General features: G+C 42.2%; 2 protein-coding genes across 8 annotated transcripts in view; one reads left to right on the forward strand and one right to left on the reverse strand.

Annotated features, from left to right (window-relative positions):
* Nucleotides 1–19,549, forward strand: part of meis2a (Meis homeobox 2a) — a 98,292-nt gene extending 78,743 nt beyond the window's left edge. For 3 of the 7 annotated variants that reach the window (XM_016662747.1, XM_016662755.1, XM_016662762.1), the window contains exons 10-12: nucleotides 9,395–9,453; nucleotides 11,098–11,208; nucleotides 12,395–12,473. In XM_016662747.1, the coding sequence (XP_016518233.1) occupies nucleotides 9,395–9,453; nucleotides 11,098–11,208; nucleotides 12,395–12,453 (229 nt within the window). In that variant the 3' untranslated portion in view covers nucleotides 12,454–12,473. Of the gene's footprint in view, nucleotides 1–9,394; nucleotides 9,454–11,097; nucleotides 11,209–12,394; nucleotides 12,474–17,579 lie in introns of those variants that run through there. The other 4 variants (XM_016662771.1, XM_016662773.1, XM_007576128.2 and 1 more) reach the window with 3 other exon arrangements.
* cdin1 (CDAN1 interacting nuclease 1) overlaps nucleotides 12,493–19,953 on the reverse strand; it is an 83,672-nt gene continuing 76,211 nt past the window's right edge. Inside the window, exon 12 of the mRNA XM_016662814.1 lies at nucleotides 12,493–15,051. Coding sequence (XP_016518300.1) covers nucleotides 15,042–15,051 — 10 coding nt within the window. The 3' untranslated portion in view covers nucleotides 12,493–15,041. The remainder of the gene's footprint in view (nucleotides 15,052–19,953) is intronic.

Below are 19,953 nucleotides of genomic sequence, written 5' to 3' on the forward strand. Positions count from 1 at the left end.
CCATTGCGCCACAGAGCCCTTTGTTATTGGGTTTCAGTACCGTGACAGACTTTCTTTCATTAGGTCAGTAGAATTAATGGAATTTCATGAATATGTGTGTGACAATTGAGGATTTTACTATATTTGAGAAAAGTGTAATGATATGCAATGATAGAACAGCAACACTGACCAGTTTATTTTTTTTCATCAAGGAATGAGAAACCATTTATACAGAGGTTGATAACAAGATAAGAGGAGCTACTGTAACTTTCAGTTTCAAATAAACACCACATTAACAAAATAAATACACTTCTGGGGCTTGTGGTTGTAATGATAAAAACAAAAAAAAAAAAGTCGAAAGGGTGTGAATACTTTTGGGAGCCACAATATTAACTTGCAGAAATACTCTCTGGCAGAGGCACCGACCTCTGAAGAAAAGGAGGTTAATGTGAGAAAAAAAACAAAGGTCGGACGGGTAGAAAGAGAAAAAAAAGATGTGAGGATATACTTCTTTCTTACATCAGAAAAACTGGTAGAGCTAGGGCAGGTTAGCCATGCTGGGTTGCTACAATAAGGCCTCTTTCATACAGGTGTGTTGACGCCTGGGGCAGACTTGGCCCCAGTCCATTCTATTCACCTTGGCTGATTTAAACAATAACTATCATATCTCTTAAAGGAAAAAGGAGGGTAAAGCGTCAAGCAGGAGATGCCTAAGAGCTGTGTCGAGGCCAAGAAAAACCCCCGCTGACATTGTCAGAGCTTGTTGGTGCTGTGGTGAGGAAAAAAAAAAGTTTTTTCTCTCTCTTTTTTTTTTCCTAAACCCCCTCTCCATCATAAGCCCCACATTTTTTTTTCCTCCTCTGCTTTCTCACCCTCCACTTCTGTACTAGATTGAGAGTTTTTGTGCCGTAGGACAGAATGTGGTGAGGAGACAGAGGAACAAAGTGCTGCTGTGTGGAGCAGCAGCTGCTGCTTGCCGGATCAAAGGGGCAACAAGCGTGGTCTTCCTGGCCCGACACTTCTCTGGAGGTGTTTGACGGACAGTCAGCAGCTGGGGCCGCACAGCCCGCCCTGTAGGGGTCAGGCCGCTGGACTACAGGGCCCAGAGCTGACATGCCCTCTCTGGACAAGGGGGAGAGGGGAGATGGTGCTAGATGGGGAGGGCAAACAGCAGCAGGGATGTCTATGTTTATCTCGTTTTGTTGTCTTTCTCTCTGCTTTAAAAGACAGAGACAGTTTAGGGATTTCTCTTTAACTCATTCGTCGGTGCTAGCCTCGTTTTAGACTTAAACCGTCGGTAGCCCAGCAGCGCAATTCACACTGCAGCGCTCCAGCGCCGCGATGCTGAGGATCAGAGCTGGAAAGGGGAGAAGGAGCACAAGCGTGCCGCAGAGCTATTGATTTATTTTAATTAGCTCCTCGTTAAATCTTGTCAGTTTCCAACACAAATATATAATTCTTTGTCTGATTTTCCACTGGAGTCTTAATGACTCGTGCTCCCCGGGTTTCTGAGAGAAATGACTTGTGCAGCTCGACTGACGGAGCAATGCAAATGTTAGTCATATAGGGCTGAGGGTGGTGTTGGGGGAGGAGGGACGCCGCAAATGGGCGATGAATGGAGTAATAAAAAGGAAAAGAAAAACAGGTCAGTGAAAGTCCATGGAACAGAGGTGAAACAGTCCCCCTTTCAGAGAGAGACAAAAGATTGTGTGTGGGGTTGCGTGGGGGCGCTGTGGATGGGAGAAAGAGGGAAAGATAGACGGAGGTAAAACTATGTAAACACAGTGGTTGCCCCAAATTTAGTCCCTCTCTGACGTTTCCAAAAAAGAAAAGAAAAAAAAAAAACTGCTCCTGCCTCTTTCTGCTTCACATCTGCACTAAATCAAACATGGGGGTGAGGTAATGTTCACCCGACATACATCCAACGACTCCTGCTTTAGCTTAAAGGGGAGAGCGTGGAAGGAAAAAGAAAAAAAAAAGAGGATACGATGAGTTTGAAGAAGCTTCCTTTTTCTGTTCCAGCGCTTCTCAAAGTTTTTATGAGCAGTACCACCTCGGAAAAGTCTGATTTAAATGTCACCATTCTCAAAGATTTTAATGCAGTCACACAATTGGACCTTGGATCTCTTCAGTCCACAAAGATCCATTTAAGCTAGAATTCAAAAAGGGGGGGACAGCAGAGGCGTCTCTTTTTTTCCATCCGATCTAAACATACAGCAATGACTGCCATGCTTATGAAACTTGTTGAACATTAAAAAAAAAAAAGAAAGAAAGAAAAAAAAAACGTTTGTCTGCACTGTTCATCTCATTAAATTGTGTTCAAAGTGCGGCCCACAGACCATTTATGGCCCCCAGAAAGATTTTGTGGCTCCGCCATTCAAAGTTTTTACATATTTGGCCCATCAGTCCAGGCGGTTGATGTAGATTTTAACTGACAAATTTAAGCCTCCTTAAAGTGGAAAATGTTAAAGCATTAATATTTTATTAACCACATTTTATGTTTCTTCCATCAAAATTTCAAAGTAAATCAGGGCACAAACAACCTGTAACATTTACTCGAAAGCAGACTTTCTCGCGCCCGTTCATAAAGTTGCGAAAGCAATAATGACTCACGTCCTGTACTTGTTGGTGAGAGCAAACTGAAGATTTTGCTATGTCCCCTCCCCCCAAAAAACTGAGAAAATTGTTTTGTTTTTTCTTTTGTTTTCTACAAAAATCAGACCACTAACCATTCTACCATTAAGTTATTTTTGAGCAGGTAAACAAACAAATGAAAAAAAAAGTTTAGTGTTTTTGATCAAATGTGTTTTTGTTTGTTTGTTTTTTCAGGCATTCAACTTAAGCTTGAATTACAGTGTGCTATAACCTTTGCACACCAGCTCATTTAATCTTTCACACACATACACACGCACACACACACACACCCCCACACACACACACACACACACACACACACACAGCACATTGTTCCTGAATAACATTACATTACTTCATACTGGTTATTCTAGAAATCTTCCCCATCGCCGTCCTCTTTGAGATAAAGTGAAACAAAGATAAATGTGAATGAAACCTTGATATTTTCCACTACTGTTGCTCAACATCCCAGTTAATTCGCTCCTCTTTTCCACCTCAAACAGTGGATCCCATAGATGACAACATTTCTTCTGACTCTCACTAAAGGCAGGCCAAGAGCCTCTAGGGGTACATATACCTCAGCTTGAGAACCATGGATCTGTTCCAAATTGGAGAAGTGAAGCCTGCAAAGAGCTTCCTTTTGATTGTTTATGATAAATTTGGAGATCCTGCCGCTTCAGCGTGATGGAAATCCTACTGTATATGTAAACCGTTACGGAGATTTTGCTGGACCTTAAGAGCTGATTGTATCACTGGTGTTGACACTTCGGTAGATCAGCGTCGAAGACGCAGTAGCCCCCAGTATCTGACCAGACCATAATTAGTGTTTGCTTACACCTAACACACCCTCCTCATGGGGTTAATTTGCATTCACTTCCTGGTCAAAGGACACAGAGTGATTGGCCGTTTTAATAAAGAGAGGAGATCAAACTGAATCCTTCCCTCTTCTGTTTCCAGTGAGCTGTAACTCAGTTGCAGGCAGTTTGGGATCTTTATTTTGGGCTGAAGCGGAAGTATGGAAGCAATGAGCCTTAATAGGAACCAGAGGACAGTCGTGTTTGCAAGCAGTGATCATGGATTGAGCTCAGCACATTCTTGTACAGATTGTGTTGCATGTAATCTTCCTACAAGGGAGACAGAAAGGGGCCTTGGAGACTGACTGACTGACGAATGGAAACTTCGGCTCTCTTCCTTGGTTTTTGAGTTTAGAAAAATGGGCATGTTCTGGTCAGCCATACAGGCAATAAACTGTCAACATCCCTGTGTTGAAATTTCCAAGCCACAATCTCTTGGAAGTTCCGCGTAGGCGCGCTCAGTGTTTCTCTGCCTCATCCAGCGCTAGCTGTGGCTCGCTTTCCTTCTTTCATCACAAACTCGTCAAACGAGTGACCCCGCTCTTGATTGGCGGGGTTTCGTCTCCCTCCCTCGCGCTCTCGATCTCTTTGGCCGTGCTCCAGGCTAAGGTGGTTTGGCATGACAATTTTACAGCGCAGGAATGCTGACAAGACGACAGAGTTACCAGGTGTGGCTGCAAGTCAGTTAAGCAGAAACAAGGCCTCTCTGACTGACTGAGATGAGGAAATAAGAAAGAAAAGGGCAAGCCCCGAGTCAGACAGACAGGTTTGCACTGATTACATCTTTAAACTTCCAGTAACCTTCCACAGAATGTGTCAGCCTTTGTCATCTTGTGGAGTTTTTTTTTTTCTGCATAGAATAAAAAATCTAAATCAGTACCATGCAAAAAGGTATTCAGATCTCTAGCTATTACACATTTTGTCCAGTTAAGACAACAGACTTCATTGTGTTTTATTAAAAGTTTATGTGAAAAAACCAGGACAATGTCATGCTTGCTTGTGAAATGTGAAGAAAACTATTACTGAACTGAAAAGTGTTGTGTGCATTTATATTCAGTTTGGTTTACTCTCTCATGTCCCTTAGTGAAATCCAGTGCAGCCAGCAGAAGTCGCCAAGTAGCAAATCAGAAAACTAGCAATGCATGTCACTATAAATCATAAAGAATCAAGATTCTCTTGTGTGACTTGAACATTAATGTTTGCCGATGTTCTCCATCTTGTCTGATTGGACTTCTGCTGTTTTGAAGGAAAAAGAAGTAGAGGTTAAAAGTTTTACTTTCCTTATGAGCAAACCTGTTAGACAAGCCACAAAGTATTGACTCAAAGGCGCGAGCACAAATGCATTACACACTTTTCAGATCTTTCTCTTTTGAAAAAAAGCTAAAATATTTGAAGACGACGGATCATTTCCCTTCTGCTTAACGACCGTCTGCTGCTTTGTGACTTTGTGTCCGAATAAAGCTCTCAGAAGTAGAAGTTTGCAGTTATAACACGACGAAATGTGAGAAAGGTCAAAGGGTACGAATACTTTTTGAAAGACGCTGTAAAACTGGGAAGTCTTTAATTCTCCCACGTCAAAATACGCACTAACATACAAAGCCGGACAAGGTAGTTAGCAGATAAAAAGCTTTCTGTGAAGCCCTCCACCTCCTCGTGTGAGAACAGATATTATTAACCAAGCATGCAGTGTTGATCCAGCCTTGTGGAGACCCTGTGCCAAGTGGACTCCCGCTGCCCTGGCTCCATCATTCATATCTGTCTGTTATTTTCCTCTGTGACTCACAAAGACACAACAGTCAGGGCCCAAAGCAAGCCTACCACTTCATATAATGGAGGAACCGGGTCCTCCGTTGTCAAGTGGAGATGCGTGCGTGCGTGTGTGTTTGTGCGCACGCATGTCTTGCACCGTTTAGGGGGCACATCAGCTGGAAGAGCTACTGTGAGCCAGTTGGCAATATGCTGCGAAGAATGTGCTGACATGTGCAATACACACACCGACTCGCGTTCACGTGCACGCGCGTCCACGTGCGTGCTCCTCCAGTATTTTTTTTTTTGTTTTTGTTTGATGTGCGACATGAAAATGTGTTCAAGGCTTATTGGCTGGACGACATTAGCTCCTTACATTAAACAGCGGTGGAGCTGCTGCTGGCCCCTCCTGCGGCGTTGTACACATTCTGAGCTGTATCCCGATGAATGACCTCCTTATGACCCCCTAACCCTGGCTTTAATTATTTGTTTGAAGACAGCATGGAGTTCCCATGCTGAGAGGTGCTCTGTGTACCCTCTGTGTGCATGTGTGCGTTGCCGCTCCTGCGCACTAACACTGAGCAGAGGCAGGCCATAATAAGCCGGACCACCAGATGTAGATAATAAAACACGAGCTTTTAGGCTGGAGGTTTGAAGAGAGTTTCCCCCCCCCCCCTCGAGAGTCTCCTGTGTTCTGGTTAGCCTTCGGACACGCCGGCGGTGGCTGCGGTCGTGTCCGTGGTGGCTATGTGTCGATTTCCAAGCGCGCACGTATGTTTTTAGCGAGCGGTTTAGGAATTCTCGCTCCCTGTGGTCAACCTCTGCGAGTCTCTCGGGGCTCCGGGCTCATCCGTCTGAGTGTCCATCCAAGCTGACTGGCCCTCATCTCTAGAGGATTCTGTGTTGTTCTAAGCACACTCCATTAGCGGCTCACGGTTTGAGGGAAAACATTGTTATCAAGCCAGAGTCTGATAATCTCAATTGGCTTTACTCAGACTGATAAAAGGTGCTTTAAGGCCACGAGAGGGGGGCCACGGTCATCCCCCCCTCCCGTCCCATCACTGCCTTCAGGGTACCTCATCGGCTGCTGGTTACTGTGGCAACACTAAAACTAAGTCTTCGTGGCGTGATATGGTATTAGTTAGAGCTGGGAATACTGACAAAAATGAGACCCATATGAGAAGCTGACTTTGTGGGGAAGTATTTGGATATCTGTTTGTCTTCACAGCGGTAAAGTGTTTTCTTATTAAAAATTTCAATGAGAGCAAGCATTGAAACCTTATTTCCTGTGTACTTTAGGTACAACATTTCCTGTAAGAATTTGGATAAACACAACATGAACAACACTTTTTTTTTTTTTTTTCCTTTCCCCTTCAGAATATATAAGGAAAATTGAAAACGCCGCTTTGATCCTACAGCTCGGCTCTCTCCTGGAGAAAGTCCTCTGCAGTCACTGGAAATCATACGGTCAAATTCAGCACCTGGGTAGAACGTTCCTAATATTACGTGTTTATGGTTATGACCCAGAGTGGGTATGAATGCACATGGTTGTGATTTTCAGCCCCTTGGTGAACGTAGAGAGGGAGAAGGCAGGGCATATATTTTGGCACGCACCGTGCTCAGCGCTTGGAGCAGGGACGGTGAGGTTAAGAATTATTGCTTGCTTTTCGAAGCTAGTTTTTCTTAGTTTTATTTTATTTGTGTAAAAGGGGAGAATGCAAATTATTTTAACAGTTTGTGTAAATGTGCCAGAGTTCACTATTTAGGCTTATCGGCGCTTGTAGTTTCTGTCCGGCTGATGGTGTAAAACAAGGTGAAAACATTAAGTCACGTGATTTGTGTTGGAAAAAAATCTAATGACTAAAGGAGTGAGAGAAGAAAAAAAAACATGGCTATTATGTAAGTTATTAATTTATACTAAAGATGGTTAAGAATGAGCTGCTATGGCTAAGTTTGTGTGTGTGTGTGTGTGTGTGTGTGTGCGTGCGTGTGTGTGTGTGTGTGTGTGTGATCTTACAGTTTTCTATAGTTCCATCTCTCATGATCATTTTAATGCAACATATTATATGTTGACGAAATATCCAAGTTTCTCAGGATGTGCAGATGTTTAGTGCAGATGACTAAAAATGCTTCTTTAAAATATGCATCTGACTTTTTAATTACATTTTCTAAAGCTTATTTATCTTTTTTTTTTTTTTTTTGCATTGTAGTTTTTAATGGTAATGTTCAACTCTTCATACAGTTTTGTTTTTGGGACATGATATTTATGTACGTCTGTAAAGCCACAGTATTTAGTTTCTTATGTATCTGAAACTCATCAAACTGAATTTAATTCTCTTCCCAACCTTTGTTAAAAATGTGGACATTGTTTTTGCAGACTGAAATGCTTGCAGTCATCTACTTCCAATAGTCTCCTTCTTGCTTCTCTAAGTATATTTTCTGGCAACAGAAAATAACTTATAGCTTGCAAACATGTGTTACCAGAGAAGAAGTTAAATTAAGAAAGATAGCCTCCTGCTATATGAACACTGTCTGGTTTTAATTTCTTCAGTTGTTTCTGACAGCACAGCTTACTTATGATTTATCTTTTGTTCTGTTGACAAACCTCCTCCGGCCTAATTTAAGTCCCCAATAATGCAAAGGAGTCAAATGATTCCCAGTCTAACTACGATTCACCTCCTTCATGTTTTTTTTTTCTCTTATCCTTATATGGATGTGTTTCATCTTTTTTCTCTCGGGGGCCCACAGCACCCCTGTGTACCTGCACTCTGGATGCCCCCTGGCAAATGAGTGCTGCGTCTCTCTTTTCCCAGCCGTGCATTTTGTACATTTAACCATGTCACTTTGAGCCGGGCAGATTACAGCCGTTTAAGTTCATTGGAGAAGGTAAGGGCAGGTATCAGGGCTTCATGGGGGATTAGGAGCCCAAATTGGTTCCAGCTCTCCCTTCCTTCTAATGACCAGTTCTTTAGCCATATTGATGGTGCCGTGGGCCTGTATGTTAGAGGACGGACTTGAATCCCCCCCAACCCCCCGCCACCTCTCTCTCTCCCTCTCCTGCGTGTTTTTTTTGAACCAGCATGCTGGACAGCTCCAACGTGATCTGAAACTGTTGTTTAATGTCAAACACATGGCGTTACCTGCGAGGCTACGGCCAAGTTCTTTTTTTTTTTTTTTTTTTAAGGTTTTTTGAAAGCACACGTGAAAAGAAGAAGGAAAAAAAAAAACGGCATTGGAAAGGGGTCAACGTTTCGGGGAATGTCGAGGGCTGGCTCGGTTTTGGTGACCGTGCAGCCTGCTCTTGACGGAGCCCAAAGGCACGCCATTCGAAGTTAAAAAGGTTGCCCCTGGCTGGCACTTACCTCCCGATGACCTCTGGCTCCACACTGGTAAAGCCACAGGAGCAAGGCCGGCCGGGAAGGCTTTGTGGAGCTGCACTTATTCGCTGCTGTGGTGGTGATAAAACTTCAGACAGCCTAATTGATGGGCTCACTGACATAACAATACCTCGTGAAAGCACGGAGTGGCCCATGCCTGGTCCTCATTTCTAGACAGCTGGAAGGGGAGCAGAACCCCCTACAATGCAGCCAGAGAGGGGGTCCCACCGAGGGGAACTGTTGCGGTGGGGGTAAAATGGTGGGACGCAATGAAAGGAACCATTTGTGTCCTGCAATTTGCTCACAAAGAAGCCGGCGCACAGAAAAATAGCGTTTGGAGAGACCGGCATATACAATTCTGTAAGCTCTGCATGTGTAAAGTTGGTGTTTGCTGCACAGAGCTGGCTGAAGGTGTGATTGGGACAGGAAGAGGGAGAAAGGGATGTGCCCAAGCCTCTGTGCCCAAGCTGCACTTAATACTTGAGGAATGTCTCCCCAGTGCCCATAGCAACCAAACGTAATCAAAAGCTTTATTAAAAGAGTGGGGAATAGATCATATGGAACATTAAAAGTATCCCTGACTGGGTTCCCAAGTCAGCACACAATTGCCCTTTTGTTTGTTTCTGTTTTCTTGTGTGCGCCTCTCTCTCAAGGACTTTGTGGCTAATGTTGCCATTAAGTCATGCAAAACTGTTTGTCTTTGTGGAGGCCTGTGATGAATCTTCCTGAGTGTGAAAGAGGGGTTGATTTAATGTTTATTTCTTCTCTTTGTCCCCCCCGCTCCCTTCTCTCTCTTTCTGCCAGGTTTATTAACGCCAGAAGAAGAATAGTACAACCCATGATTGACCAGTCAAATCGAGCAGGTAAAGAAAAAAAAAAAGAAAAAAGAAGCAGAACGATCCAGCCAATCTGCACGAAAGTGTTCTTAACCCTTGTTTCCCCTACATGAACACGTTAAAAAAAAAAAATCACGCCTTGAACCCAGATTTTTCAACATTGCACCCCTTCACCTATTAACTCTTTAAAAAAAAAACATTTCCGTTCACTCTGTTCATTCTCTTTTCCCCTCTTTTCAATGTGATGCTCTAAAATGTTGCAAGCCATTTGCTGATCTACTCTAATTGGACATTTCCCAGTCTTAGTGGAGAGAGGGTTATATTAGCATTCTCTGTGAATTACTAATTGGACACAGGAGGAGAGCTGGAGACGCTAGCAGCAGCTTACGAGTTATCTCCTTTTTTAGTCTGTTTTGATTTGATTTAGGTTTGTTTTTTCTTTATTTATTTTGCCTGGGGTTAAGTAGGTTTACATACTCTCACTTTCTGCACTAGTTTTATGTTCCACTTCCTCTGGAATCCCTCTTCTGAATTATGTATTTAAGTATTAAGAAATCCTCTTAACTTTGAAAGCATAACGTTTTAGTAGGAGAAAGAAGAGCTTGAGTAAAAAATAAAAATAAAAAAAAATGCCAATACAGACACATGTGATATCTACACAGATACATTGTTACATTTCTTTAAATATTAATGCCACAAACCATACACAATACCTGAAAATTCAACACATATTTAAGACTGGGCCTAACAATGAAAACAAGCAGCAAGACCTACTTGCGTGAGAATGGCCCAGTCAAAGGCCAGTTTGACTCAGTTTGAGCTATTTTGAAAAGAGAAGTTGGTTGAAAGAATTCACTCAGTAAACCAGAAAATCTGGTAGTGATATACCTTTAAAGACTTGCATCTTAAATTGACAGCAATGACTGGTGGCTAAATAAATTATTGTCTTGGGGGGTGAAATTAATTCTAGATCTTTATTAGTGAATCGTTTTGAAAACAATGTATTATTTTCCTTTAACCTCAAAATGATGTGCTGCTTTGTGTTGGTCTATCACTTAAAATTTCCAATAAAATAAATGGATGTTTGCTGTTTCAATGAGACAAAATAGGAAAAAAAGTTGAAGGGGTCTGAATACTTTCACCAAGGGACTTAGAGGATGCAGCCAATCATAACCAAAACCAGACACAACTGATGATTACTGCTGAGCTCTGTGGGCTCAGATAAATCGTTCACACCAGGGGATAATGACACATCCTACAGGTCAACCAAGTTCAGTGGAATTGCATCTCTTGTTTGTTAGAAAAGAAAGCACATGCTATAAAAAGCACATGGCTTATTTAGTCCCTCGCAGCAACAACTCCTCTCATCCTGTCAAACTGCACGTCCTCTCCTCTCGCTTTGAGAACAATGTATCTTCCCTGCGCATGGTTTTCAGTGACACCGACAGCATGTACGCACGAGTGTGTGTGTGCTTGCATGCATAAGGACCCACTGTATGCGTGTTTGCATGCCACGCGTCAGCCAATGCAGTCCACAGACGCGAGCACAATGTCTTACAGTATGTTTGGGCTGGAGCTGAGACAATTGCTGATTGTCTGGTGTGTTCTCTTTTCTTCTCCTCCACCCCCCCCCACTCCCTTTTTTCATGTCCACGTTTTGACTACAATCAGGTTTTCTTCTTGATCCTTCAGTGAGCCAAGGAGCAGCGTACAGTCCAGAGGGCCAGCCAATGGGCAGCTTCGTGCTGGATGGTCAGCAACACATGGGGATCCGACCAGCTGGTAAATGCATCATCATATGTCTTTTTTAAATTTTTTTTTTTTTTATCTCTCCTTCCAACACCCTTGCTTTACCGACCATTAGTTTCACTCTTGGCTGTTTTGCGAAGCTGAAGCTCACTGATGTGACTCACTGAGACGTAGTCAAGCCAGTCTAGGAAAAGTCCTCACAACTAACCACATGAACCACAATGACAATGTTTATTCTTTTTACAAGTCCACTTCCCTGTATAAAAAAATAAAATAAAATCTTTGGACGTAGCCACAGTTAAATCTAAGATGCACAACAACATGCACAGTGCCTTTAAAAAGTAACATCATTAAAACAATAAATGTTTTTTTTTTTTTTTTTTACATTGATATGTTGCATTTTTACGTAGTTCATTCAGGTTTTATGTGATCAACACAGAATAGTACATAAGTGTGATGTGGAAGGAAAGTGATATGTGATTTTTGACATTTTATACAAATTAAATCTGAAAGGTGCGGTGTGTCTCGTAGTCACTCTGATTCCACTGACTAAAACCCATTGGCAGCGTTGCCTCCAGAATTCCCCTAATTTCTTAAATAAAAATTAACACTGTACATCACCATAAACACACCAACACCATTGCAAAACATGGCGGTGGCAGCATCATACTGTGTTAATTAACAATCATCATGATGGAGTTGGTTTTAGGAGTTATAAAGATCCCATAATTCAAGTGGTAACAGTGTTACAAAGAAAATGTTTTTCTTTAGTAGAAACAGCAAAACGTGTTGATTTGAAGACGGATGGGACTATTTGTCAAAGACAAGCAGATATTTCAGTCTTTAGATATACACAGTACTTAAAAACATTTCCTATAAGACTTGTAGCTGTAATTGCATCAAAAGATACCCAAATACAGCTGTATAAAGCACATTTTAGATATTTATTTGGAAAGGAATTTAAAAACTTTGTGTTGGTCTACCGTTTAAAATACCCCTAAAACTACATCCGGGCTTGTAGTATCAATGTGAAAATAAATGTACAATGGATTCTTTTTCAAGGCACTGTCAACGCTCTCGCACTCTTCCACCTCTGCTTCATCATTTCCATCTGAAGCTAACCGACTTCTTCCTGTCTGTCAATGGGTCTTCTTCTGTCTTTCTGTGATTCAAACTCCTGCTGATCCTTTTGTTTCTGGCATTTCTCTCCTCTCTCTAGGGCCTATGAGTGGAATGGGGATGAATATGGGCATGGATGGGCAATGGCACTACATGTAACCTCCATCTTGTAACGCAAAGAAAAAGGGGGAAGTAAGTACTGGGAATTTCTTTGTTACATGTTTAACTGTTGTTTATAAGGGGGCCGGGGGGCGAGTCAGGGTCAGATGTTCCTCAGAATTGCATTCCAGCTGACCAGCACGTTGTCTTTTTTAACGGCAAGTTTTCATCCCCAGCAACAGTTCTCGGCTAAATGTTTTAGCGACATGCTTTGAGTGTCGAAGTGGGAGGGCAGAGGATGAATTGGAGACTTGTGGAAAAAAAAAGTGGGAGTTGTCCTGGGATGGCGAGGACCCCGACTTGTAGACGCCAGACAACAGGGGACAACAACAGGATAAAGAAAAGGGAGGTGGGGGGGGGGACAACCTGGGCATGGCATCCACAAATTTATTTATCACAATAGCGCCATCGCTCTCCTCGTCGTGGACAGCCAATGCAAATGTTGGACATTTAGGGAAAAAATAACATCTCCTGGGGAAGGGGCTGACAGGGGGAAATTAAGCAGGCTCCAGTGAAGCGATAAAGAAGGAGAAGTGAAACTGTCCTCCGAGTGACATAAATCTGTCTGGGGAAGGATTGATGCCCAAATTATCTTATATGCAAAGACGGGAACACGGCAGTACATTATGGTCCCTGAGCTAGATATACGGGCTGTGGGTGACATGGTCGATCCTTCAATGGGGATTTGCTTTGAGATGCGTATTGGTAGGAATGAGCATGTGAGAGGGGTGGGGGGCGCGCTATGTGTTTTGATTATTTTTTACTGGAGGGAGACAATTTCAGAGGGGCACTGTAGGGGCCAGCAGTGACAAGCCTGACCTGGGACTCTAAGACACAAGAGACTGAGATAAATTCAAATGGTTATTCATACAAGAATCCATTCTGTATCCAAAAGAAGGGAGATCTGTAGCACACGCATACAGACACAGGCTGTCTGTGTGACTGGTTGCACACACCCGACACAGCTACAGTAGGGAAAATAAGTATTGAACATGCCAATGTTTTTTCTCAGTAAATTTTTTTTTTTTTTTTTCTACTGGGTCTATAGAGATTTAATTCAAACCAGATGTCAGTTACAACCCAATTAATCCACACATAAAAGGAAACAAAACAAAACAGTCTATAAAGGGTGTGTTATAAAGCGGAATGGCACAAGGAAAAGTATAGAACATGCTTACTAAAATGCGTTAAATGCAGAATAGAAAGGCCTTTTTTTGGGCATGACAGCAAGTTTTCTGTATGCAGGAACTGGCTGCATACAGATGCAGCACTCAGATGTGATGCTGACCCATTCTTCCACCCAGTCTTGGAGATTCTGGGGATCTCTTCTATGCATTCTGGTTCTACAGTTCTTTCAATCAGATTCAAGTCAAATGAACTACTGCGTCATTTTAGGAGCTTCATTTTCTTTCCCTAAAACCACTTGAGAGTTTTCTTGGCTGCATGTTTGGGATCGCAGTCTTACTGAAAGATCCACTTTTATTTCATCTTCAGATTCCTATCTGTCAGGCCGATCTGCCGAAAGACAATCTTGCGCCATTCTTTTGAGATAATATCCACTACGATTCCTCCAAACTTGGGATTCACGATGACATCATAAGAGTTCACTGTCGACATCATCTGACCAGACTGTATCTTCCCAGTACTCCACTGGTTTGTCCAGATTTTCTACAACAAAAGTCTCGTGAGCTTCAAGGATGCTTTTTCTTCATCAGTGGAGTCAGATGCTGTGAGCACGTGCCGAGGCCGTGATGGTCCTCTAATGGAAATCTTACGGAGAGAATCTGGCCATGCCCAGCTTATTTCGAAATGCTCTTTCCGTTTATCGATTCTGGCTAACGTCCTGTTCACTGGAACATTAAAAAGTTTAGAGAGATATCTGTTAAGCATGTAATTAGAAGTAATAAAGCTTGAAAGGTCTTGAGAGAGCTCTTTTGTTTTTACCCATGCTTCTTATATGATATCTCAGTAATAACAGACCCGTTTAGGGTGGCATTAATGAATCTGGTATTAACTAGCATCATATTAACTAGCATCAATAGGGATAATTGCTTTCTGAATATTGACCATTTCAGATGACTTCTTGGGTTTTGTTAAAGTTTTTCTTTTTTTTTTCCTTCATTTGTTCAAATCATTTTTTTTTTTTTGCCATTGCATTTTAATACATACAGCTTGATTAATGTCTCTATTTGTTTTGATTTTAAATTGCATTGGGAATACTTGCGTTTACCCATCCCCATTACAGATAACCTTAACGTATTTAATACTTTTCTTTGCCCTCGCCCCCCCCACCTCCCACCATAAATGCCATACTGCTGCGATGCTGGCATTTGAAAAATCAAGACTTATCACATCCTAAAGGAAGCACGGCAGAGCAGATTTTATTTAACACCCAAACTCCCTTGCTCAATGGGGCACAATATAATAACACTTACCTTGATTAAAAGAATCCTTTATATGTAAATGCAGACTGGATTTTCCAAAGGGTCACAGCAGCAATTCTTCCGACAGAGATCATTTCACCCCTCCGGTGCCAGCTTTCTTTCTGTCTTCAGAACGACGTTCGGTCTCATCCCCTCCTGTCTCCGCTAATGGCGCCTGAAAGAAAAAAAAAAAAAAAAATCAGGAAGCAATGTTCCCTAAAACAGTCACACAGAGACAACATTTGCTCAGGTTGACTAATTCTTAATATACGTCTATATAATTTTGAGACGATTTAATTACGTAACATATTTTATGCTTCATGAACAATTACATTAATAGCTTAATACAGAGGAATATTACCCTCTCTTGATTTGATTACACAGCCACACAATATGGTATATTTGGTACTTAATTATGGCCAGTCATTGAGCAGGACTACTGTGCCATAACAGAAATGCAAAGCCTATTCAGGAGGCAGGCATGCAGAGATGGCAGGACAGGAGCTCAGTCTGTTCTCAGTTATTGTCTTCAGATGGTTTTACCACTCTTGTTAATAAACGGGGTGGGAGGGGAGGGGTAGCGGAGGGGGCTTTCGGATCTACTTAATGGAATGACAGCAGCTTACAAGAGAAGAGATTACCAGTTTACAGTGTCAAAAAACATCTGCTGGGCCTTTTAACAGGAGCTGCTCTGGGTTATATGGAGGCCGGGGGCACCCATCATGCCCTCCCACCCTGAATGTTTTATTTATTTTACGACCCAAGCAGTGAGATTTTAAAACGGTAGATGGCACAGGTTTCAACCGATGAGACCGGCTATCAGTCGGTCGGGGCCCTCTCCTCTTCCTGCCTCCGCTGGGGGCCTTCCAGTGTCACTTCTTAATTGTAGTGTACCAAGGTGGAGGAATGCAGAGAGCAAAGCATGCCCAGTGACCTTACAGTGACCTCTCCTCTCCTATTACGGCTTCATTCCCCCTGGGGTTCACATTACAAAGCAGGGCCAGCCCAGACCCAGTCCCACCCCAAAAAGGCCCCCTGGCTTCACAGAGGCCTCCCGCTCGCCCGCCTCTCCCCGCAGGTTCTGCTCCTCCGGACCATCAGCGCTCTCATACTCTGGTCCCAGACTCCAGGAGATGCAGCCTCCCCCCCGCCCCACCTCCAGGACATCTTCCTCTTTTCTTTCTGATTACAACAAACAGTCGGATGAAAAGCCAAACAGCGGCTCTGCTGAGCCAGCTCTGTGTCCTGGGTGCTGTCACAGCGAGAGAGATGCCAGCATGCTGAGGTCTCCACACATATGAAGTGGAGACCATCTTAGGGGACATCACCATATCCACCTCCTTCTCCCTTTCATTCTCTGCCTGCTTCCTTTTTATCTTTGTTACTTTGTCTGGCTGCCGCTTCCTGCTCTTGCTGTTCTTCCAAGCCCGCACTCCACACCTCCACGGCACGTTGCAAAAGTATTCACGCCCCTTAAATCTTTTTGTATTACGCCCACAAACTTCTATGTGTTTTATTGGCCTTTTTGAACGCATGCCAACTCAAAGTAGCGCACGGCTGTGGAGTGACGGAGGAACGCATGATTTTCTTCGTTTCTTTTTTTTTTTTTTCCATGATGAAAATTGTGGCTTAGCATTTGTATTCAATCTCATTTGCTTGGATACTCTTAAATAAAAATCCATCATTTAGTGTCAGGATAAAAACAGCTTTTCTGAAAACACATTTAGAGATTTGCTCGATAACATTAGAGGATCAAGCGACAAAAAATGAAGAGCGATTGAAAATGACCAAAACAAGACAGAACTACATGGTAACTGTGGAGAAGCTGCAGAGATCTTAGGCGTCTGTAAGAGGATCCAAAAAATCTTGCAATCCAAAAACACTTCCCTTAATAGAAAGCCGTTGTTGAAAGAACACCAAAAATCTTGTGTCTTTTACAGTCTCTAGTGGGTTTTTCTTTAACTCTTTTTCTATTGACAGCTTCCCCACACCATAATGCTGCCGCTGCGATTTTACATCATGGGAATAATGCTAACGGTGTCATTTTAATTCCACAACCACTTCTTTAGCAAACAATCAGAAATAAAAAATATTAATTTAGAAAAAAAAGGTTCCAGCAGTATGAGCACTTCCTTCTCCAAGGAATCGCTAGCCTAAAAACTCTCCGTTTCAACAGACAAAACGAGGCCCGACGTTCACGGTTCCGCTGATACAACTTCCTGAGCCCTGAATAATTTAGCGTCTTCTTTAAGGGATTTCAGAGTAAATATGTACTCGCAGAGACGTGTCCCCGGGGGAAATTGCTACTAAATTCAGCCGGGGAATTGACTGTTCCACTAGTAAAAAGTATTAGCACTTCTCCACATCAATACGCCTGCTCGGCTTTCCTCACATCCTCCAGGACCGCCGCTGTCTGTGGATGACTGAGGATCGCTTTCCAACCTGAGACCAGACCACAACGCTATTGGGCATTGTAAACCACTCACCATGGACTAAAATAGCCCGGCGCAATAATGTCTCTCTTTACATGCGGAGGCTAAAAGCTCTGTAGTCGCACACGCAATGTCATAAAGTCTGCTAAGCTCTCTGTTGGCAAAGTTGAGGTTAAATTGAATTAAGGCCTGTTAATGGAGAAGGAGCGTGTCAAAGCTGCAGTTTTATTGACTCCATGAATACATTTCTCTCCCTCTGCGTTTCCCTCAGGTCTGCCAGTCATGCCAGGGGAGTTCGTACCTCAGAGAAGTCCTATGGGCATGAGCATGGGCCCACCCACCTACTCCAACCCTCATCAGATGCCTTCTCACCCGTCGCAGCTCAGACCCGGACCACCACCTCGCCATGCATACCTTACCGATCATCCCCACGCTCCCCACACCATGCTGATGCACGGAGGACCCCCGTTGCACCCAGGAATGACCATGTCTGCACAGAGACCCCCTTTGCTCTCACCCATTGACCCCAGTACTGGAGGATATGGCCTGGACATCCACGCCCAATAGTAAAGGGACGAAAACAGCAGCTACGACAAGAAACACTTCCAAAAATAAGTAAAAAAACAAGGAGAGAAAAAGAAGAAAGCAGCCCCACTATAAATCCTATTTTGAGACTATTTTTAAGAATAAAAGTGAACCCTTTTGACCAGAATTTGACACTAAAGAAGCAGAATTCCAGACGAGCTGTGACTCTTTTTTTTAAAAAAACTAAAAAATATTGTCAATTTTGTTACTTTCATCCAAAAAAAAAAATAAAAATAAAAAAAGATGGAGGACCAAGCTGACAAGAACACTTTGTAAAGTCTTGGGCTTTTGGTAAAGATCAACACGAAATGTTTTGACATATTAAAAAGTAAAAAGCAAAAAAAACAACAAAAAAAACAAAACAACGTGCGATGAACGGACAGACGCGCGTGACGGAAAACACACACAGACACACTCGTTTTGGCACATGCCATGACACACATATTTTCATGTGACACGCTCTTTCAAAAATGAGAATAATATCACCCCACAGAAGTTAAATAAAAACAAAAAAAGAGAAAGAAGCAGAAAGACTCCAAGAGTTATAACTACTGTAGTATAAAAAGTACAGATAAATAAGTTAAAACTTGTGCATTTTTTTTGTTTTTGTTTTGTTTTGTTTTGTTTCGTTTTGTTGATCACATGTTTTATGTTGCGCTAGTTTTAGAATTAAAGGTTAACCTTTTTCTCTCTCACACACTGTGTGTGCTCCTTCCTGGAGAAGAAACTCTCTCGCAGCACAACACTAAACATGGAAAAAAAGAGGAAGAAAAAAAAAAACAATAAGAAGATGGAACATCTCAACAAAGCTTCAAACCACAGAGGGGCAATCAGGCCCTGCCCCCCCTCCCCCTAAGAACAGGGCATGATGGGAAAAGGCTGCTAAAGGATTCAGTTTGAACATTTGTCATGCCCCTCTCTCTGTCTTTTTTTTTCTTTTCTTTTGGTTCATGGATGGGTGTTTGCCCTGTAGGTTTTAAAGGAGAATAAGGTTCGTTGTTTGACTTGCCCAAGCACTGGATTGTGTTGGTTTTTGTACATTTTTATTATTATTTTTTTTTTTATTTCAACTTTTTTTTGTTTGTTTTTTCTTTTGTACCCTGGACTCTCATTGGTTAAGAGCCTTTGGAAGGAAGCTTGAGAGCAACACTCTGCAGCGCTTCTTCACGTGCCGGATTGACACAATTTTGCCATAAGGACAATAACTGACACAGATGTTGATTCTGTGGCACTGGAGAAGCATTTTGATGGTTGATGCACCAAAAAAACATAAGCGGAAAAAGAGAAAAAAAAGAAAAAAAAAAAAAACAACACTTAAATTATGAACTCAATGCTTTTGGGAGGAAAAAAAAAGCGGAGAGAATATTGTAACAAACTTCGTACAGAGTTCAGTCTATTAATTGTTTCATGTTAGATATTCTATGTGTTTACCTCAATTGAAAAAGAATGTTTTTGCTAGTTTCAGATCTGCTGTGGCATTGATATTGTATGTCCATGAATTCCTTCCTTTTTCAGCACGTGTTCCTCACTAGATGATAAGATGCCGTCTCCCTTAAGCTTTGTCAGAAATACATTAAATACTTGTATGAGGACTGTGACGTAATGTTTAAAAGGTGTTCAGTCACAAATGCTGTAATAAATATTTCATTTTTTGGATTTTTGTTAGTTTTATTTTATTTTTTGTGTTATTAACTGTGTTACATACAAAGTCGTAATTGACACTCCCCCCTCGCACATTTTAACAGAGCTCAGCTTGGTTGGTTACTTATTGTTGGGGTATATTGTTGCATGTTAAATTTATTTTTGCACATGGTTATAAAAATACATCACTTTCTCACTTTGTTCCTGCGCTCTTCTTGCAATAGAATGGCTCCTCTTAAGATGACAAAAACAAATTGTGGCGGAGGCCCATCTTGCCACGGCAATTTATTCAGGCACACAAATGTTCCCTTCAAATGATAAATAACTTTCAAATGCAAATGAAGGGAGCAAATTGCACAGCAAACTTGCCACCGAGCCATTTCAGTTGGAAATCAAATGATTAAAAAAAAAAAAAAAAA

Source organism: Poecilia formosa, unplaced genomic scaffold (assembly GCF_000485575.1).
Source record: "Poecilia formosa unplaced genomic scaffold, Poecilia_formosa-5.1.2 Scaffold8, whole genome shotgun sequence".
Taxonomy (NCBI): Eukaryota; Metazoa; Chordata; class Actinopteri; order Cyprinodontiformes; family Poeciliidae; genus Poecilia; species Poecilia formosa.